The sequence below is a fragment of the Sinocyclocheilus rhinocerous genome, unplaced genomic scaffold (assembly GCF_001515625.1).
Source record: "Sinocyclocheilus rhinocerous isolate Xijiao unplaced genomic scaffold, SAMN03320098_v1.1 scaffold1561, whole genome shotgun sequence".
Lineage (NCBI taxonomy): Eukaryota > Metazoa > Chordata > Actinopteri > Cypriniformes > Cyprinidae > Sinocyclocheilus > Sinocyclocheilus rhinocerous.
The window spans coordinates 553,100-575,364 of NW_015652263.1; the positions used below are offsets into that span (position 1 = coordinate 553,100).

Genomic DNA, 22,265 nt, shown 5'->3' on the forward strand with positions numbered 1-22,265 from the left:
GGTGACATGCCAATCAGCTAATCAATTCAAAACACCTGCAAAGGTTTCCTGAGCCTTCAAAATGGTCTCTCAGTTTGGTTCACTAGGCTACACAATCATGGGGAAGACTGCTGATCTGACAGTTGTCCAGAAGACAATCATTGACACCCTTCACAAGGAGGGTAAGCCACAAACATTCATTGCCAAAGAAGCTGGCTGTTCACAGAGTGCTGTATCCAAGCATGTTAACAGAAAGTTGAGTGGAAGGAAAAAGTGTGGAAGAAAAAGATGCACAACCAACCGAGAGAACCGCAGCCTTATGAGGATTGTCAAGCAAAATCGATTCAAGAATTTGAGTGAACTTCACAAGGAAGGGACTGAGGCTGGGGTCAAGGCATCAAGAGCCACCACACACAGACGTGTCAAGGAATTTGGCTACAGTTGTCGTATACCTCTTGTTAAGCCACTCCCTATCCACAGACAACGTCAGAGGCGTCTTACCTGGGCTAAGGAGAAGACAGGTAAACACAAGACTGGAATTTGCTTTCCTCATAGCAACAGTTTGGCAAATAATACTAAATAAATCTAACTGCAAAATAGCATATTATAAAATTGTTTAGATGCAGCCATGTATGAAACATACCCACCTATCCACCATACCATTCAAAAGTTGGGTCAGTGCTTTCTAAAATAATTTTATCTTATGCTCATCAAGACTGTATTTGTTGAATCAAAAAACACAGTATAAGGTAATATTGTGTAATATTTTTACAATTTAAAATAATTGATTTTAATATATTTTAAAATGTAATTTACTCCTGTTACGACAAAGCTGAATTTTCAGCAGTCATTACTCTAGACTACAATGTCACATGATCCTTCAGAAATCATTCTAATATGCTGATTTGTTGCTCATGTAACATTTCTTATGATCACTGTTAAAAACAGTTGAAATAGAATTCTTTCAAATGTCACTTTGATTGTTTTAATGTGTCCTTGCTCAATAAAAGTATAATTTCTTTAATACGTCTAAACGTCTCCTAATGCGCCCTACAGTAGCCTACAATAATAAACCATATATATATATATATATATACACACACACACACACACTCACACTCACATATAGGCCTATAGCTACTTACTATAAAAACCTGTGGTAGGTTACTATACAACATCACAGCCTAGGATTGTGTTATCACTGATCTATATAAATGGCTCGGCTTCACTTTCATGACGTCATGAGCAATCCAATTCTCTATTATAGGTCAGTGGTTACTATGCAGGAGTTATGGTAAACATACTAGATGAGATACAGTGAAAGATGTCAAGTATAGTGCTGACTGTGTTTCATCACAACAAAAGGCAATGTTGTATTGTTGGATAACAACAGACGTTTAGCAATAAAAGTTGTTATTTACCACACCTTAAGTTTCGGTTCCACTTTCGGTTTAGGATAAGTGAAAATATAAACCCCAACACAGTAACCCAGTCATCTCACTCTAACTATGGACGAAGAAGAACTGATTTTATGTACTCACTGGTAAGTGTTTTATAATGTAGCCTACTGTAATTATACTAACGCACAGAGTTTCGGTACGACGTATATTTGTGTTCACTGCCAACGTATGTAAACAAATGACAGTGTTCGTCGAGTGTAAGATCACTGACATATGAATATCTGTCTACTGTAGCAACAACAAAATAGGCTATCGAAAACAAAACATATTCTACTTAATCAACAATACTCAACAATAATGACTAGCCTATTACCTTGTTGTCGATAACCTGATTTAAACAAAGTGAAACTATGGGACACGGGGCCCGTTCTTCATACGTCGCTAACTCAGTTAGCTGGATTTGATTGTTGACGATTTGGCATTATCTTGTATTATTTGGTTCTTCTAAGCTCGTCCTGGACTTGCTGTCATAGCAACAAGTCTGTAAACTTTAACCTGCTCGGGAGCAGGTTTATTTCAAACAGGATTAGATTGCATCTTTTTAAGTGGAACTGATATTTAAAATCTATCCCAGCCACTGCTACCTTATTACAAGAGTAATTTACCCTACTAATCCGGGGACAATCATTTATAATAATAATAATTTAAAATTTAATTTGAAAATAATATTATAGCCTAATGTTGTGTAATCTATAGACACAGACAGTTTTACTCATTGAAAGATTTATTCGTGATAACATAATAACTTTATAATTGTATTCGAGTTTTACACATGCTGTACAGCTAATCTGAGTTGTGCATTAATTTGAGTGCTGACAGCTATTATGGGAGTGGCTTGATGGAGCGCAGGAGATGCAGATAACATGATCTTGACCTTTAAGAAACTTTAATTAATGCTGTCACATAACAAATCTGCTTCAAAGATAACATTACATGAATTGCTAATTACAACATTGAACTAAAAATGTAAAGCCTGTACAAATACTAGTAATCGTGAATATAAATAATTGGGAATCATGTAAAAAGATTTTTCCAAAAATATTTTGTGTTACACAGAAAAAAACAAAAGCATACAGGATTGGAACAGCATGCTGGTGTGTAAATAATGCCAGAATTAAAATTTTTTGGGTGAACTGTTCCTCGAAGTGCCATAACATTGTAGTGTCACAACACCTTTTACATTCTCCAGTCTCTGTAAAGAGTCTCTCCAATGTTTTCACGCAGCAATAAAGAGGTGGCGAAGGAAAACTATGACCTGCACGAACCACACTGTAAGAGGTTTCTGTGCATATGCCCTGACTGCGATGAAACTGTGCCTCGAGATCAGCTGGAGCAGCATAAAACCGAACAGCACACAGAGGTCACGACCACACCACTCAACACTGGTTAACACTTTGCTGATTTTTACAGGTCCTTGGCCCTGTATGTCACAAAAGATTATTTGGGATGAATTTCCCAGCTAAATGTTTTCCACTTGACATGCTTATTACTCATCACTGTAATCTCCCCCTCTGAGAAACCATGTCAGTGGCCTCATTTTTCCTTATGTCTCACAGGTAAAATGTAAGATGTGCAATAAAAAGATGGAGAGAAGGCATCTATTGGATCATGAGGTGAATATTCAGTCTCGCACTGTGAAAATTTGATGTCTGAGGCTGCTCTCTTTTAGAGTGTTTTCACACTTATTCCTTTGTTGTTTCTGTCTCTCCTTGTTTACAGAAAGATGAGTGCACTGAGAGGCCTCTGATCTGTGAGTTTTGTCAGCTTGAGCTTCCTCTGAGCAATCTAAAAGAGCACAAAGTGTCCTGTGGGAGTCGCACGGAGCGCTGCTCTGACTGTGGCCGGTACGTTAAACTGATGGACCAGCTTGAGCACGTTCAGATCTGCTCTACTACCACCCCCACAGCATCAAAGAACCTTGTCCCTGAGGATGATACTTCTGACACATATGGTTAGGAAATGACATGATCAGTTTGAAACATTGTACGTAGATATGTTATAGGTCTTAGTATTGCCAGGTTCTGCATATTTTAAGGTATTCAGACAAATTGTGATTGTAAAATACTGGCATTTGGCATATCTGTTATCTTCAGAGCAGACTATGTTGCAGTGTCAGAATTGTCTGAAATACATTCCCTCAGACAAGCTGAAGGAACACAAGGTAAAATGTGTCAATAAATAAGAATATGTTATAATATGTAATTATGAAGATCTATTTTTAACACCTCAAATCTTTCTGTTATTTTTTATTTTTTTACCAGCTGCTTTGCAAACAGTCCTTACAGTTTGCAGACGTCGAGGACGATGACTCAGAGGAAGAGGATGAAAACCCCAATCCTGGAAATAACAGCACTCCAGACGCTGCAGATTTCTCCTTCTCATCAGTACAAAAGGCGAAGAGAGACAGAAACATTGGCATGGACCTGGATAAGATAAGCACCTGTCCGCTCTGTCACCTGGCTCTTCCTGTAAAGACGCTGGAATGGCATGAGGTACTACTAAATGTTCTGTACATGGTACAGCAGCCTCAGGTTGAATCTGAACAGTAATTTTGTTGTTGATTTAATAAATATCATTAACTTGGTAAATTTACTATACCAAAATAAATACACTATTGTTCAAAACTTCAAAAAGACCATAAAACAGTACATTTAAAACTGTAATTTAGAATAAATGTTTTCTGTATTATCATTTTCAAATTTTGATCAATTTGATATTAATGCTGAAAACAGTTGTGCTGCTTAATATTTCTGTGAAAGCTGTGATAAATTTTTTTCTGGTTCCTTTGATGTATAGAAAGTTCAAAAGAACAGCATTTATTTGAAATAGGAACTTTTTGTAATAATGAAAAAGCAATGTTCCATAAAAAAATTTAAAAAACGTTGGAAAATTGAGCCCAAACCTTTCATCAGTACTGTAATTGATGTAGTATATAATATATACTGTTAATTATGTGTTTATATATTTATTTATATATTTTTTTTCAATTTTATTTTTAAAGAAAAAATGTGAATTACACAGACATCTGAGCATGGCATGATGGCTGGTGAAATCAAAGCTAAATATGTAAGTATACAAATAATATATTATAATGTATCACCAATATAACTTTGCAGTGCAACTGATGAGTTATAATATGTGTATGAATTACCTTTACAGGGTTGCTGGAAACTAAACTCGCCAATCATCGCAAATAAAAATATAAAATATTTTGTTGTGGTATTGAAATATACTGAAACTAACTAAAAACATGTTTACAATGTTTCTTATAATCACTGTATGATTTTAATTAGAAAATAATGGCTCTTTAAAATTTTCATAATAGGCCAGGTGAAGGAAAAATAATGCAAAATGTTTTTGACATCTTGAGTAAGGGTATTTTATGTACATACTTTATTGTTTAATTACTGACTATTTACCCATTTTATGAGGCAGTTATTTGGCTCTTTCATAAATCTGTTGTTTAAACCTTACTGCGTGTTAAATCCAGACAAACCTCAGACCACAGCAAAAAAATAAATAAATAAAGATAACACAACTATTTGTATGAGGTGCATGAAATTATTTAGTGCATAATATATTCTAGACTTTAAACTATTTCTCTCTATGCCAACATCTTCATATCTTTGTTCGAAATACCCTGAGGATTCCGCAGACCATCTACCAGATGAAGAGGATTGTGAAAATAAGGAGAAACATGGCCATTTATTGGGGGAGACCACAAGATGGCATAGTTTCAGTCAGGATGGCCTTTCCTTAACGTCTTAATATTCCTATAGTATCTTTTAATAAATATTACTTGATATGTTTTACTACATTTTAAAATGTATTTTATTGCTCTATTTGTTCATTTGTAATTGAGTAGAATTTTACTACAATTTATTAGAATTTTATTTTTATTTTTTGCCAGTGGTAGTCCTCCTAGTATGTATTATGTGACGAGGTTTGTAAAAAATATAGTTTTTTGAACAACCTGTTCTGCACTTGGAAACAAAAGTGCAAGAGAGACACCTAGTGGATATTTTTGTATTCCTCTTGCGAGAGATCAGTGTTGACTGCAAATTCAAGAATAAACGTTTAGTCATAATCTCATAAGCAACTTGAGCTCTTTTTTTTCTTTTGACAAACCATTATATAAAGTAGAGTATATAAATCTTTGACTCTTCATAAACTTTCATGAATTGCCACTTTAAGTTTAGCAGGTTAGATAAAAATTTGTGATGGACTGTTTAACCATCATACTATTGCAGCATTAACAAGCCTATGTTGTATAACAGTTTGAACTTTCTGTATTTCCTGATAATGATTGCTCTGCTATAGAACAGACATAAAATGACATATGGTAGCCATAACCCTTTATCCTGATTTTCTGTCACACTTAAAAGATTAGTTCACAGGAAATTAATTGATGGACTGGAGTTGTGTGGATTATTGTGACGTTTTATCCGCTATTTGGACTCTCATTCTGACGGCACCCATTCACTGCAGAGGATCCACTGGTGAGCAAGTGATATAATGCTAAATTTCTCAAGGTCTGTTCCAATGAAGAAATAAATTAATCTACAACTTGGATGGCCTGATGTTGAGAAAACCGTCAGCAAATTTTAATTTCCAGGTAAATTATTCCTTTAATCTGAAGGAAGAAAAGCAGTTCAAGTAAAAATCAGTATTATTTTAAATAATATGTTTTATTTCCATCCTTTACATTGGGTTTTAAAGCAGGAGACTTTTTTTTTTTTTTTTTTCTCGGAGATCAAACACAGGTCCATAGGAGCTACAGCTAAGATAATGTGCCTTCAATCAGAATTTAAAATCACATCTGGAGGAAAAATAAAACACAATAATGAGTCTTTGGAAATTCAAGTTAAGAGAAACAATTTAAAACAGACAATGCACCTGGCTAAAAGAACAAACATTTACAGCAGGTAAGCTAAAGAAAGAAAAATCAAATAATAATCAGATTACATAAATTAAAAGCAGCCAATTTAATGGCCACTTTGCAGTATGTTAAAAAGCACCACAAATATAATTATATTAAATTACCAGTCAATTTTTAAAAATTTTTTTTGCCCATTTAAATTACCTGTAAAAGAGCTCACAATTGGTCCAACAGTCTATGAGACCCAGCCATCTACTGAAAATATTCAGTCGGTACATACAAGGAACTCTACAAAGAACCTGTTTTAGATTCTAATGCTTATTATTTTGGTTATTATGTTATAAATAGGGAAATCTTTTAGTCCTGGCAGCTCTATAACTCTTAAAACATTTTCAGAGATTGCCATAAACTCTAGTGTCACTATATCCTCAAGCTTATTGTATTTTCTTTGCTATCAGCATTCACTGTTTGTGTAACTTGCTCCCAAATGTAGCTGTTGAAAGAGCTACAGATGTCCGTTGACCTTGTCCTGCAGGAGAGTCAAGGCGTTGGAGGAGAAGTCACGCAGGACGTGGAGTGTGTCACGCTGCAGCTGTAAGGTGTCGCGTGAAAACTGCTGCTGGGTGTGGACCAATCTCTGCACCGACTCCGCGAGCGATTCCAGTGAGCGAGACAGCGACCCTATCAGCAGTGTGGTGGCCTGCTGTTCCTGCAGGCTGAGCGAGGCACTCTGGGATAAACGCTCCTTCAGACTGCGAGGCTCCACAAGAGCAGGTTGGGGAGGGAGCCGAGCGGGAGCTGAACGTGATGATGAGGCGGCCACTGCAGAAGGTGCAATAAATGTTGGGATACTGGCAGATGAGGGGCCGTTAAATGTTGTGTTGTGATTAGGTTTTTCTCGAACATGGCTTTTCTCAACAATAGGATGGCTGAGGAATCCAGGAATACCAATAGGATTCTGGTTTGGTTGGCTTCTTGGTTCAATAAACTGCATGTTACTGCCTGGAAGGATAAGAAACATGTTAATTTTAGACATTAACATCATATTTGAAAGAGAACGTAGAATTGTTTATTATATAAAATGGATACATAAAACATTATGGTCAATTAACAATAACAGTGTCTATAATAATGGACACAATATGATTTTCAGTAAGATTAAATTTTCTAAAACTAAAAATGTCACTGTGTAAACATCACATAAAAATGTAATAAACTTCTTATATTATATATATATATATATATATATATATATATATATATGTGTGTGTGTGTGTGTGTGTGTTATTTTTCAAGGTATAATCTACATACTTTGAGGTAAAAGTTGTTGTTTTTTCTTTTCAAATATATTTATGAAATAAGTTTTAAGGAGTTTTTCCAAATATAAATTTTTTTATAAATGTAAAAAGCAATAATCGAATAAATATGAATCATCTATTGTCCCAAATACAATATTTTCAAATATTAATAAACAGTTTTAATGAAAAAATTATAACTTAAATCAAATATATAATGCAAATCTTTTATGCCTAACACTAAATAAAGATTATAGTATCACCACCCTGACATATTTGTACTTTGACACAAAATTACATTTTCATTCAGAATTAATTAAAAACATGCTCATCATAAAAGGTGTATTCACGTCACCTAATGTATAAAAGTGACTATATTTTTTAACAAGTTGATATAAGTTGATTGAGATTAAAAAAAATCATGCCACTGAGCCATTAAAAGAATCAAAATGTGTGGCAAGTCTCTGCATTATTTCTTACCTTCCTTTTCTGATGTGTCAGTCTGGACATCTATTAGAGGCACTGATGAATCTATCAATACAATAAAAGTAACACATTTATTACATTTTGAACATTCAAACACTCAGTAATGAATCACCTAACTAATTTAAAAATAAAATAAAAATGGAACTCACCGCCGAACATGACGTGTGCAGGAAGCTCTGTATCACTTTTGCCTGGGATACTAGTGTGGAAGGGAGGTGGCATTGGCAAACCAAACGAATGAGGCCTGCCATTTGCCATGTGTGAGAAGCTGTGTGGTATCTCAGAGAGACCTGGAATATCCTCGTCTTCGTCATCCATTTGGTCATCATTTGCCAAACTGCTCACATTTTTGTTAGGGTTAGACATCTGAAGGATCTGGTGTACCATAGTTTCTATAGGTGACAGCTCTTGTGCGATTTGGGCGGCCGTGGCTCCCGATGCCCTCATGGCGGCCACCCTCCGCTTGGTGTCGCATTTGAGGTCTGCCCATTTCTTAATGACTTCAATAATTTCTCGATGACACTCACTGACCTCATTGATACGTGCTGTCACATCAGCCCATGTGCGGTTTTTCAGATCCTTCGAAATGCCCCGGTTGAACTTTCCTGTTAAAACCGTGAGTTCATTTAACTATTATCCCTCACATATGCAAAGCACAATTTACATACATTCAGATCCTATTGAATTTTGTGATATGAAAATAAAAAGGTTTGACTTACCAACTAGAATATGGCGTTTTTTCTGCACCTCACTGAGCAGCAGTTCAACCTCCTGGAATGTGAAACGTGACTTTCTTTTCTTGAAGCGCATTAAAGCACCTCCTGGCCCTCTGTAAGGGTATGGCATGAATTCCGACATCCTTCTTCCTCCGCTCTTCAAAACTAATCACAACCAAATCAAACAGGGCTTCTAGATTTCATCCATCAGAAGGCTTGATGAATTATATGGCTGAAATAATAAAAGATACAAATTGAAATTCAAAATTGAAATTCATCCAGAAGCTTTCAACATCATTTAACTTCAACCTACCTAGCAAAGAAGAAAACGAATGTGACACACTGATTAAATACAACTAACCTGTTCTTACTTCCTCACAAACTGACAAAAGATCTTAATATTTAACTTCTTAATGTGGAGTTAAGATATTAATTTTATTTAAATATTCTATATATTTTAATATTTTCCTTTAATTATATATATATATATATATATATATATGTGTGTGTGTGTGTGTATGTTAATTGTGTTGTACAATAAACTTACTGTCCCTCTGATTTATTATGGTCATGTGATGAATGTTGCTTCTGTTCTGCGCTTTAAAAGGACAGAACAGGCACAGACAGAGATTATTTGGGCAAAGCACAGAATCATATTTTTCTAGGATCCTTTTACTTTAAATTAACTGTTACAACTAATTGCGGCGTGATCTCACACCGCCTCGCCAGTGTGCCCATGCTTCCTGCTTCTTTGTTGTTTTCCTGCCTAATCGTCAGAGAGCGATAGGAACACAGAGAAACGAGCGAACGCCATCACGGACATACAGCATCTATCTCGAGCGTTCAAATCTGCCATTTCTCAAAAATCTCGCGTACAGTATTCAATCGAACGCGTAAAGATAGATTCAGATATCGTAATAAGCAAATATTCCACCAGGAAACGCAAACAGATTTGTATTTTGTTTGTCGTTAGCCTGCCGTAGAAAAATGGACTACGCACGCATATCGTAGACGCATTTACGAACGAATTTTGAGTCAAATCGAAACTGCGCACATCTGAACGGCGATAAACGTTATTGCTATTGATATTAGCGATATATTGAGTGGTAATTACCTACAGTGCGGCCGAATGCGTCCTAGGATTTGTCGGTGTAGTCTTGCCCGATAAACTTCGTAGGCAGTGATCCCCTGCGTCGCGCAGACTCAGCTCTACGTGTTTTTCCCCCTCCACAACGATAGTTCGCCAACATTCTATAGTAATCCTTCCCTATGCCTGTGTGGAAGCAGTTCTAACTACATGCAAACCCTGTGGCCCAGTATAAACATGGAAATGTTCAACTTGCAATTAAATAAAAGTAAATTTAAGTCGCCTTTTATTCACATACATGATTAATATATCACGTAAAATATTTGTGGATTTTGTTCGCGTTTTTTTCCCAGTCTAACAAGCTATTTTGTGGTGTTTGGAAACTTTCAAAGCTACAGTCCCAATAGTTATAAAAAATAATAATAAAAAATAATGTAAAAAAAAAAAAAAAAGTGATTTCCTGGTCTGAAATTTGTACAATTTTAAAAGACATGGACATTTTAAAAATGCATTTTTTTTTTTCTGGTTATGCTCAGCTGTAAAATATTCGGCTAGATAGATAATAAATACTACTATTTTTAGAGTGCAATCTCTGTTAAAATATATATTATTTAAAAGATCCACGATTTCCTGTTCACGTCATGTAACCATATCGATCAAAAGATCTGCGCCCTGTGTAATTTATAAAAACTATAAAAAAAACAGATGCTATACTTCAAAGATTTGAGCTATACTGTACACATTAATATATTTATGTTTACTAAAGAGAATGTATAAGCAACTAACATTAACTGGTTAAAATAAAACAATTAACGACACAAATCACAAGGGGCTATTCCGCATAGTAGGCTAACAAATGCTGGAATTAATTTAGGCCTTTACACTTAAGTGATTGAAGTAGAAACATTGGCTTGTGTTGCATCTCTTGTTATTTATCATTGGACCTCAGGTCGTAAGTTCGGGAAGCAGCAAAATGAAATTAAATGTTTAAGTAGCCTATTCGTTGAATGTTCACCATCGTTTACAGATTTGTAATGAGGTGGCCATACAACAAAACGCCACCATTTTGAGGTTCTCTGTTTCAGACGTGGGGAGTGGCCTTGTAATTGTCTGTAGCACCCGCTAGGTGGGTGTAGTGAGTTCCTCAAATATGCGTTCATGGGTAGGGAAAAAAAAAAGCTACGTTGAGATTTGTCTCACGGCTTAAAGGGACAGTTCACCCCAAAATGAAGTGTCATTTATTCACCTTCATGTTTTTTCGACTCACAGTTGGCTGACTTTGTTTTACTTAGTTAGGAGAACGTCCCACACTGAGTAACCTTCAATTTTATTGTCCAAAAAAGACTAAATCAAAGTGAATGGTGACTAGGTTGCCAGTTATCATTTGCTCCACAGAAAAAAGTCATAGGTTTGAAATAAAATAAATGATTAACTGAAAAATATAAATTTAGTTTTATTTTGAAAATAAAATAATTAAAGAAGAAAGATTATTTGAAGAACCTAAGCAAGTGGCTTAGCAGAAAAAAAACACATTTTGTCCAGCATGAAACAAACCCTTGAACTTATAAACTTGATTTATTTTTTTAAAAGCTACTCAATGTAGACAAAGAAATTACATTTACCAATACAACTTTAAGACACTGCTTTGTCTGAATAGTGAGCTTTTATCAGCTATGAAAAGTGTTCTGCAGGCTTAAAAAACGATGTGTTGTTATAGCCTATACTGTACAATACATGCTTAAATTACAATTACAGCACAGACTAGAGACAGTATATTAACATTCATTATATTTTTCCGTAATGTATTTAAGAGCTGTTGTTGGAACATAATAATAATAACTTACTGTCATATCAGTATGCAATAATCCAAGTTATGTAAATAGTCATTTAAAAGATAAACAGCTTAATAATTTGTATCAATATGTGCACACATTTTCCTAGAAGACTGTAAACATTTCACAAAAGAAAATCCCATGTTTTTATCTTGATATTAGCTTTGTGGCCCTCTGATTGGCCTCATTGATGCGGGATTCATTGACCATGGCCTGCAAAAAAACAAAACAAAAAACAAAGACAATAAAAGAACGGTTAATATTAAAAGGTTCAGCTGCTCTTTGTAGAACAGATGTTTCTGAACCCCTTCCAAACACTGACCTTGCTCTGAATGCGTTCAATCTGGATGTTCTGAGTGTCGATTTCATTACCCATGTCAAGTGCCATGCTTCTGAGGTTGCCAAGGATACCGCCGACCTGTGCCAAGTTTTCCTCCATTTCATCCTCCCTTGCATCGTTTGTCACTCTTTCAAAGAGAAACAATTGTTTATACACTGTTCAAAAGTTCGGGGGTGCTAAGATTTTTTAAATGTTTTGAAAGAACTTTCTTTTGCTCACCAAGGCTGCAACTATTTGGACAAAAATATAGCCATGCTGTAAAATCTTATCACAAATGAAAACAACTGTTTTTCTATTTTAATATTATTTACTTAATTCATTCCTGTGATAGCAAAGCTGAATTCTTAGTAGCCATTAGCAGAATTCAGGGTCATATAGAATCTTAGAACCTTCATTCTATAGAAACTTAATTCTATATGTTCAAAAACAAGTGGAAGTGTAAGGTTCAAAAGAACAGCATTTATTTGATCTATTAGTTTGCAACATAATAAATGTATTTACTGTCACATATGATCAATAAATGCATACTTGCTCAAAAAAGTATTAAAGGTATGTTTCTTTCTTTCTTTCTTTTAAATCTGAGTGACTGCTTTGAAATGGTAGAAGCCAAAAGTTCTGGCACCTTCTAATATATCCACCGCTCATGGTCATCTTCTCTCTCTCATCCACTACTCGGGAAGAGGGCTGGCTAGACACCACCCCATCTTGGTTATTACCCCAAACCTTCTTATACGCCCCACTTGCTTCAAAGTCCTTTAGTCTGAGAGAAGCCATATGAGAAAGACATACATTTGACAAGATTAGTCATACCAGTTGTTAATACCAAAACTGTGAAATTTAGGCTGCAACTGCCTAAATTGTTTGAGGAGGATTCAACGCTGACTCTGAAGACACAGGTATAGTTGGTGTTGCATCTGTTTTAAATGAACCACACAAAAATTACAGTACATATTATTTGGTTGGAGTTTGTCTGACAATAGTTATGTAATTTAAGTCATGAGTTGCATTAGTTTGATGCTAAAGACCAGTGAGGGTGCATATTTTTGACATTATATAAAATTTTATAAGGTATTGATCCTTTCAAAACATTTCTTATATAGAGCAATATATATTTATACATGCTACCAGTCAGTTTTGGAATAATTACGATTTTTAAAAATGTTTTTGAAAGAAGTCTTTTATGCTCACTATGCTACATATATTTGATAAAGTAAAAACAGTAATACTGTGAAATGTTATTACAATTTAAAATAACAGTTTTATATTTTGAAATGTAATTTATTTCTGTGATGGCCAAGCTGAATTTTCAGCAGCCATTACTCCAGTCTTCAGTGTCACATGACACTTTAGAAATCATTCTAATATGTTGAATCTTAATTATTCCAAGCTATTAGTGTATATATATGAACAATATAAAAAAAGACAGTACATCCAACCAATTTCCTGTGATTTCTTGAGTTCACACAAGCAATTACTGGCACAAAATGAGTTTTCATGCAAGCAACTAAAAGCCAAGCTCCTCCAAACATCACATACTTATCACAGGAGCACAGACCGCAACATTTGCCGAGATCTGTTAGGTTTTTCTCAGCTTCCCTCATGTCCTGGTTGATCTGGTCCAGCCCTTCCTCAATCCGCTCAAGCTGCTCTGGATGACGGAAGGTGTGATCACAGAGTATGGAGGTTTCAGGGGTTAATGTATGGAGACGAGATAAAAACAAACGAACACAACAACAGTTTTCTCAGCAAGAAGCGCCACACGCCCATAAGCGACTAAACATCAATGGTAGCTCTAGCTCCAAGTGACAAGCGAAATGGACAGATATGAACTAAAAAATTTTATTAATATCTACAAACACTGCATTTGTTATGTGAGCACAAGTTGCATAACATTTATCTTCATTTCAAATGTTTACATGGAGTCCTGCATGAACCTCTGCTCACAAAACAGCCAAAAAAGACTAACATGTAGCAACATCACAGCAGGACAGGTTATCAGTGGGACAGAGGCATGGGCAGAGAGGTGACATCATTGACCACCAAGCAGCCATGGCTCAGGTGTCTGGGAGGAGACCTACTTTATACATGGCCAGATGCACAGACCGCAACACCTGGCCATGTCAGTGAGATTTTTCTCAGCCTCCTTCATGTCCTTGTTGATGTGATCCAGGCCCTCTTCTATGCGGTCCAGTTGTTCTGCCCATGCGAGGGAGATAGGGAAGGGCATGGGAGGCAGGGGGAAGGGGAATTGAAAGGGGAAATATGCAAACATGCACACAAAAACACACAGAGGGTACATATTTCCATATGTACGGAATCATATATGGCTGTATTTATATATGTCGTACTGAAAGGATGAATAAATAACAAAAGATGAAGAATGCGCGGTCTGTACTCCTACATCTTGTGCATATTCTGTATCATTAGCATAAAGATAATAGCTACCTGTCCTACAGATGCAACAAGATAAATGAACAATGATGCATTTGCAAGTAATTAGTTGATTGTTTAGCTGCTGTACGTTTTATCTCTATTTATACAGAGTGTATGAAGATAATTCATTACCTCCCTGCTCGTCCAGCATAACAAGTGTCCTGATCCCTGCATCTTTACTCTGTTGAAGAATTGAAAATAATTCAGTATGAGTGCACATTAAAGTAGGCAATTTTGTTGCAGATGAATGTATGAAAAAAAAGGAATGAAAGTTTGTGCCCAGAGGCCAATTTAAGAGAAGGGTGCTCAACAATAAATAATAATCACATGATCACATTTATTTTACATTATGTTTTATTGAAGAATTACATATTTTTTTGATTGTTTGAACAGTGGGGTATAAAACTTTGAGACCACTAGTGAATTTAGCATTTTTTTCCTAAAAACAAATAATAATTCATATTTCAGTTTTAGTTATTTTTGTGAATAAGAACAAGAAATGCTGCCTTGGTAACTAGCTAAAATAAGTTTGTTTATATTTATATATATATATATATTATTTTATTTTAAGTAACAAAAATTGTTGTTTTATGGTTCTAGTTTTAGTTAACTAGAATAACATTTTTTGGTTTATTTCTTAGATCCCTGGTTTTTGTTGTGGTCTCAGGCTGAATCTTTCCCATGAGATACACACTGATTTGTCATCATCACTAACAACTGTTCAACAACACAGGATGAGGTAATTGCAATTATGAAATATATTATACATGCTGTTATGAATAATGATCACTCACCTCCTCCAGCAGAAGCCTCATGTTTCTAGTGATCTCAAGGGACTGTCAGAGGTAAAAATTCAAAACACAACAGTGACTAAAAAGAACACATTTATAACTCAGTATAAAACATAGTTATTGATTGAAATTAAAATTACCACATAGGACCTCAGTATTTTAATATCACTGTAATATTGTTTCTAGGCCATTTACTGTATTGGATTTTTTTTAATTAGCAGAAAACAACAATGTAGCCCCAGAGGTAGAATTACAAAACAATTTCAAACCATTCTTTCATGTGCAAATATTTCTTTACTCGGTGAGTAGCTGTGTAATAAGCGCTCTGCGTCAGGGTCCAGATCACCCTGCTGGGGTTTATTTTGCGATAAAGACCGATGGACTGTACATTATCCATTACATAACGCCCAGTGGAAAATCTGGCGATGAATAATGGCTTCATTTACGATTTACCCGACTTCGTCACAGTGGAAATCATAATAATACTGCAGGTGCATATATAATGTGTTTAGCATCATCAACCTGGTTGCTATGTACCATGGGAAAAACTGAGAATGGAAAATGTTTGATGTCATCACTGTAGGCCTGTTGATGAGCAGTCTCATCAAAACAGGACAGAAAAACACACCATCAGCTGAAGACCCACGCAAATCAATGCAAAACAATGTTGAACTTTGCTACTTTGGTGACTGTTAGCGGCATTACCTCATCTGTCACCTGATTGGTCCTCCTCTGCAGCTCCTCCACTTCAGATCTCATGGTGGAGTCGGCAGCCATCCTAGCTGAGAACTGCAGCAGGGGGGAGGACAGGTCGAGGGATGCGGTTATTCTTAGAGCAAAGGCTTTATGAACTCAGCATGCCTCAGATTGACAGCAATAATTGGTCTGGTACAACGGAGAAGAAACGGCACAGCTGATGTGTTGCATAAAATCAGACCCCCTTGTGCAAGAGCAAAACCATTATTTATTAATTGCTAGGTGCATCTCAGAATCAGCATGCATCCTGAACATAGGCTGGAAAATTATATATCTCAACAAATCTCAACCAGTCCTTGAGCTTACAGTGTTTAGAGGGTGTGTTTAAGTTGTCACAATGTCTTGCACCTTTATTTCGTGACTAAAGAAAAACAGCAGCAGGTATTTGAAACAAAGCAATGACGCTAGTTAATTATTCTGCATCCTTTTGAGGCATCTTCATGATACATGTGCACGGGGAAAAAATCTGAAATATGATGTATAATGGAAATTATATGAATATAATTTGAATTAAAGGAACAGTTCACCCAAAAATGAATTTGCTGAAATGTTTCAGGTCATCCAAGATGTAGATGACTTTGTTTCTTCATCGGAACAGATTTGAAGAAATTTAGCATTACATCACTTGCTCTCCAGTGCATCCTCTGCAGTGAATGGGTGCCGTCAGAATGAGAGTTCAAAAAAGCAACACAGTAATCCACACATCTCTGGTCCATCAATTAACATCTTGTGAAATGAAAAGCTGTATGTTTGTGAGAAACAAATCCATCAACACCTTTTAAACTTCAAACCCTTGGTTTCGGCTAAAACAGGGGATGGACTTTTCACTGGAAGAAGCATTATTACGGATTATGGACTGGTATTTGTTTATGTTTTTAAGGTCATTATATTCCACTCTGAACAACTAAGAGACACCACAATATCAGACACATATTAATAAGTATATCATAAACGTATTTATAGTCTTTTGATTTTAAGGTGAACGTTTATATCAGCAGGACATAAAATCACCCCAAATGACACTCCACACAAACCTTTTCTCATTTTAATTAGTTTTAATTACATTAAATTTAACTATTGTCTGGTTCACTATAGCAACAAGCAGATGTACAGCTTGTAAGAAACCTTTGATCATATGTGGACCAATAAATCATGTCATGGCATATGGGTAACATCTATAATAACAAGAAATGGTGGGCTCTCACCTTTACCAGATCACTAATTAAAGTTCATACTGCTTGTGGCTCAGGACGAGGGAGGGGTTATCTCAATATCACCATTAAACAAAAGTGTAAAAGTTCATAGGTTAATTATTATTTTTTAGATGGCAAACTATTATGAAACGCAGTAATGCAGTTTCTGAATAAGTTTGTTTCAATCAGGTAAGAAACAAATGGCATCAAACCCAGGAACCTATTTTGAGGGTAAACCACTGAAATGGTTAATGCACACAAATTGTCAGTGAAGACTGTTTGATTATATTCAAGTTAGAATCATTAGCCTAAATTGAGTGGAATTTATTGCACCAAGTTATGATAGTCTTTATTAACTTTTTCTTTTCATGTTTTTCATTATTGATTTGTCTACAAACCATTTACTGTTATTTGATTTAATTTGCATTATACCAAGTAGGCAGAACAAATCTTGACTGATCATCAACATTTAATACCTGAAAACATCAAATGAGTCCCTCGAAAAGGGCAAGATTTATTCATTTTATTGCATTCCCTGGGGCACAGCGCCTTGCTGTATAATTTATTGGACTGGTTTGCCCTGTGGGTTTTAAACCACAGATGGACGTGGACTTAATGAGAGGATTTCATTTGTTCATTGATGAGAGACTGCTGTCCAAACACAAAGGACAGACCAAATCAAAGCAGAAAATAGCCTACTTTTTTCATTCAAAATTTGCTTGTAAGTCCAGCAACAAGACCAACCTTTTAAAAGCAACTTTTGACCTCATGAGCTGTAATAACACTGAATAATAATAATAATCTCACGTAACAAAACATTTAATTTACACCTTCTTATAGCCTACTATAATGTCATTTACATTATGCATTTATATAATACATTTCATTTTAAATTATATAGCTGTATACATCACGTTTTTTTTGAAAACTCTGATGAGTATGTTATTATTTGCCTTCGCATCTATCTGCAACCAAGTAATCATATCAGAATAAACTACAGGAGTGATGAAAAAATAACCTGAAAACAAATAGCATCCAAACGCAACATTAAAGCCCAGTATTAACAGACGCCATATTCTCTGATATACTTTTCAGTAAGTTAGGTTACAAAAATGACCTAAAGTTTATTTTTCAACGAGATACTCAAAAAAAAATTATAAACTACTTACTGTATGACAGTAGGTACACGCTTAAGCGTTATTTTCCCTGAGGATGGCGCAAAGACAAAGCCGTTTTTGTTCACCCTCGCGCTCAACACCTGTTTGCTCATCGATCTGATTTCAGCATCATCTACTCAGCGCGAGCAGGCAGACAGGCAGGCAGTTGTCTTCATCACAGGTAACTCGGAGGCCGCGCCCCTTTGTGAAGCCGATTGGTTATTTTTGTATTCATTATCTTGCGCTGGGGATTTTAATTGGCTGTTGTGACTGTCAGTCATTTTCTACTTCAGCTCCTGATGCGTGTAACTGGTGATGCTCAGAGCAACCAGTGTTTGCACACGTAATGAGTGGAGATCGGCTTTGTATGTCCAAAACAAATAACGTTTATTTGAGCATCAGCATAATAACTCTGCAAAACGGACAGCTGACTGATATTCTCAGTGATTAAATAATATGGCTCTGGAATGTCCTTAATAGCTATTATCTATTCTAAAACTATTCTATTCTGATAAAACCATGGCATAAATGAAAAGGGCGCAATGGCATGGAATAAAATAAAATATGGAAATATGGCATAAACTGAACCTCTAAGGATGCAAACAAGCGTTGCAACAAAGCTGCCACCTAGTGTAAAGGCACAGTATGATCATGCTGTCATATCTAACAATGAAACAAATAATTATGTCAGTTATTAAAACAAAGACATTTGACAATGACAGGCCACAAAGAGGAACTGACAAAAGAATATAATCAAGATGGCAAAGTATATTCTTTTATATTCAGGAGTACATTGTCAGCTGCAACCACTGTAAACAAAAAAGCAAAAGAGAGTTATATAGGAGCTAATTTAGGACATATTGTTTCTTTGTGGTCTTAAATTACAGTTCACATACAGTACCTCTTGAATGTCGACTTTAATGGAGCCATTGTTGTCTTTATCAAGTGTCTTGAAGGCACCTGTAAAAAAAAAACATTAGCGAGGCAATTCATGCTGAAACTAAAAATACAATGAGTCTGTGATAAAAGAATTAAGATGACAAAACAATCTGTCAACATACGACACATAGCATCCAGGCGCACAAGACACCCGATGTAATTGTCAAAGTCCATGTTGCCCTTTTCATCACTATATCGCCTGACGATCAACTGGAAAAGCTGTTCATTGAGTGGGAACCCTAAAGGAGGGATGAGAAATTACGAATTAGACCCAATAAACTATATTCTATTCCAATCTGACTTGCTGACTGAGAATAATGACTGGTAAATATACTAGTATTTTTCCACAATACTGAAAAAAAACACACACACGAGACTTTAGCATGCTTTTGAAAGTAGCAATGCAAACTGCAACCATTTTAGTACTGACAACACTACTCACCTGCTGCTTTAAAAGCTCCAGGTAGCTCATCGGAACCAATCACACCAGAGCGATCGGCATCAAAATTCTTGTAAATGCCCTGGATTAAACAAAAACAGGTTGCAAACTCTTTATTAAAATCCTGATATTCATAGTTAGTTGAGACAAAATAGTCCCCCAGTACAAAAGTATAAAATTAACTATGTTTGTACCTGCCACCTCTTGATGTTATTCCAAAGATACTTAAACTCTTCAAATCCCAGTTTTCCAGTACTGTCACTCTGACAGCAGATAGTTAAGGCAAAACCGACATACAGTATTCATAAAATGTAATATTCAGCCTCTTTCTGTTAACATGATTATACTGAAGGATACGTCCATTACTGCTACCATGCTTCTGCAGGACTCAATAGTGAAACCATCTGTCTTAAGATCGCCATCTAGAGGTGAAAACCAGGGATCATCTTATTAGAATCTTTTACATAATGACTCATTTGTGTCATCAATATATGTTGAAGAAACTCACGTTTGGAAATAATCTTGTTAAGGACGCCCATCAGTTCATTAGGGCTCACCTCCATGTCCTATGATAAGAGGAAATGGATGAAAAAAGTCAAAACGGCTGCTCTTACAGGTTAAAAGCAATCTAATTTTTAAAATAATTTATAGAGACTACTAGCAATGTCTAAATCACTGAGACAGAACATGGACATGCATATAAAGTATTTATTTTATAACAGTAGTTTTCAAACCAGGGGGCAAGGGGATGGGATGACTTAAATTACATTTATTAATTTAGCAGATGTTTACAATTGACGAATACAAGCGATTTATCATAAGGAAGCAATAACATGAGAAGTGCAAGCAATACAAAGTTTCATTCTACCTACCAGAAACACTGAATGTTTTTTAATAATTTTAATTAATTTAATAAATGAATTAAAACAATTAAAATGCTGAATACACACACACACACACACACAAATATCAAGATATGAAGAAATATGTATTTCCCAATATCTAAATGTGGAATATTATAGAATCACAAACTTAATTATTTAATTGAATATATCAACTAATAAAATTTGAAAACAAACAGTGTTGTCATAATGGTACAGTTTGGGTCTTTGTGTCAAAAAGCTCGAGAACCAGTTTTATATAATGGTGCAAACTATTATGTGACAGGAAAAATCACTTACATGATATCTCTAATACTAATCGTGTTTTGACAGTAATTTTCCACTAGCGTAAAAAGGAAAGAGTACTCTCTTTAACTTTAAAGAGCACTCCCGCATCTAATGAATACAATACTTTAGTAAAGCAGGCTTCCACACCCCTCTATGACTCAACACAAACAAAACCCATCGGAACAGTCTACTTCACAATGGCAGGAATGTGAAAAAGAGGAAGATCCAGTCATACTTCTTGCCCCTTTATGACTGTCAGCACGCTACGTTACAGGCCTAAGTTATTTGAGTTAATACGAAAACATGACGTTTATGCTGCTGTCTTGGTTTAACTACTGTAAAATCAAATTTAAAGTTACAGTTTAGCAGGCCGTTGTGGTTTAATCCTGACGCACATCAAGAATGGGCAATGTTTTCAAAATAAACTACGTTTAAATGAGAACTTACCGGAACAAAGACGCTGAATAGGTCCAGCGGAAAGGTACAGAGGAAGAAAAGACCCGCTGCTCAGGTAAACAGATAAAAGTAGAAGCAGTTTCCCAAAGGCGATCTTTATCTGTTCTTTATGGATAGAGCAGCTCTCCACACCCAGTTCAATGATTTGTCAAACTCTAGGTCCCATCCACGTTTCACGAACAACACTGCAGAGGTTTTGCGTCATGACGTCAATTTGTAGGCTAGGCTAAGTTGTCGTGCCTATTTTATATAGGTGTGTATTAAGCGAAAATGTTGTATTACATCCTCGATATTCTTAAGTATTTGTAACTTGTGACAAATAATTTAAATGAAAGAAAAAACTGCAATGCTTTGCCTAGATCATTTTCTTTTTGCTGGTCTTTAGAATAGCACTTTTTGATTTATGAGTAATATACATTTTAACTGTTGTAACATTAGTTTGACTGACTGTAATTTTCTATTAAAACTGAAAAGAATTGCATTTGCAGTTTGGAATACCAACATAAAAATCAAACAATACAAATACCAAAAAGGCTAATGGTGGTTTAATATGTTATTGTTATATTAAATAATAAATAAACAAATTAATTAATTAAAAAAGCACACAAATCTAGCATTTATTTATTTATTTATTTTTAATGCCAATAAAATACAGTATGGAATTAGAGAATTTACTTTTAATCTGACTGTAATCATCAAATATGCACGTTTACAATGACCAAATACATCCACAGATTTTATTCAGTAAATGATTATTTACAGAAATAAAAAAATTATGAATATGTACTGAACTTTCTTTAATAATTATGTTGAGACCATGCATTTATTTGGGCATTGTACTCGTTCAGTTATATTGTG

General features: G+C 35.3%; 4 protein-coding genes across 7 annotated transcripts; 1 reads left to right on the forward strand and 3 right to left on the reverse strand.

The window, feature by feature from the left end:
- Positions 1–1,439: 1,439 nt before the first annotated feature.
- Positions 1,440–5,468, forward strand: xaf1 (XIAP associated factor 1). Of its 2 annotated transcripts, none has more exons than XM_016519940.1 (8): positions 1,440–1,522; positions 2,664–2,799; positions 2,996–3,052; positions 3,159–3,390; positions 3,533–3,600; positions 3,701–3,931; positions 4,461–4,505; positions 5,085–5,468. In XM_016519940.1, exons 1-8 carry the CDS (start codon positions 1,488–1,490, stop codon positions 5,205–5,207), a joined length of 927 nt encoding a protein of 308 aa, XP_016375426.1. In that variant the 5' UTR covers positions 1,440–1,487; the 3' UTR covers positions 5,208–5,468. The 2 variants fall into 2 exon arrangements, with proteins under 2 accessions (XP_016375426.1, XP_016375427.1); XM_016519941.1 differs by lacking the exon at positions 5,085–5,468 and adding an exon at positions 4,599–4,623 and having other exon boundaries at positions 4,441–4,505.
- A 591-nt stretch (positions 5,469–6,059) lies between these two features.
- Positions 6,060–10,252, reverse strand: LOC107714186 (uncharacterized). Of its 3 annotated transcripts, none has more exons than XM_016519943.1 (5): positions 9,934–10,252; positions 8,819–9,047; positions 8,249–8,704; positions 8,094–8,144; positions 6,060–7,320 (listed from the first exon to the last, which is right to left on the reverse strand). In XM_016519943.1, the coding sequence occupies exons 2-5, from the start codon at positions 8,955–8,957 to the stop codon at positions 6,824–6,826; spliced, it is 1,143 nt and encodes a 380-aa protein (XP_016375429.1). In that variant the 5' UTR covers positions 8,958–9,047; positions 9,934–10,252; the 3' UTR covers positions 6,060–6,823. The 3 variants fall into 3 exon arrangements, with proteins under 3 accessions (XP_016375429.1, XP_016375428.1, XP_016375430.1); XM_016519942.1 differs by having other exon boundaries at positions 9,930–10,252; XM_016519944.1 differs by lacking the exon at positions 9,934–10,252 and adding an exon at positions 9,363–9,413.
- Positions 10,253–11,575: 1,323 nt separating this feature from the next.
- LOC107714187 (synaptosomal-associated protein 25-like) lies at positions 11,576–18,711 on the reverse strand. Its single transcript, XM_016519946.1, has 8 exons — positions 18,417–18,711; positions 16,004–16,087; positions 15,302–15,343; positions 14,640–14,688; positions 14,153–14,270; positions 12,697–12,834; positions 12,057–12,201; positions 11,576–11,947 (listed from the first exon to the last, which is right to left on the reverse strand). Exons 2-8 carry the CDS (start codon positions 16,073–16,075, stop codon positions 11,882–11,884), a joined length of 630 nt encoding a protein of 209 aa, XP_016375432.1. The 5' UTR covers positions 16,076–16,087; positions 18,417–18,711; the 3' UTR covers positions 11,576–11,881.
- Positions 18,712–18,774: 63 nt separating this feature from the next.
- Positions 18,775–20,378, reverse strand: LOC107714188 (calpain small subunit 1-like). The gene is made up of 7 exons (XM_016519947.1): positions 20,291–20,378; positions 20,140–20,204; positions 19,977–20,045; positions 19,786–19,864; positions 19,466–19,582; positions 19,306–19,364; positions 18,775–19,213 (listed from the first exon to the last, which is right to left on the reverse strand). The coding sequence occupies exons 1-7, from the start codon at positions 20,343–20,345 to the stop codon at positions 19,187–19,189; spliced, it is 471 nt and encodes a 156-aa protein (XP_016375433.1). The 5' UTR covers positions 20,346–20,378; the 3' UTR covers positions 18,775–19,186.
- Positions 20,379–22,265: the final 1,887 nt, after the last annotated feature.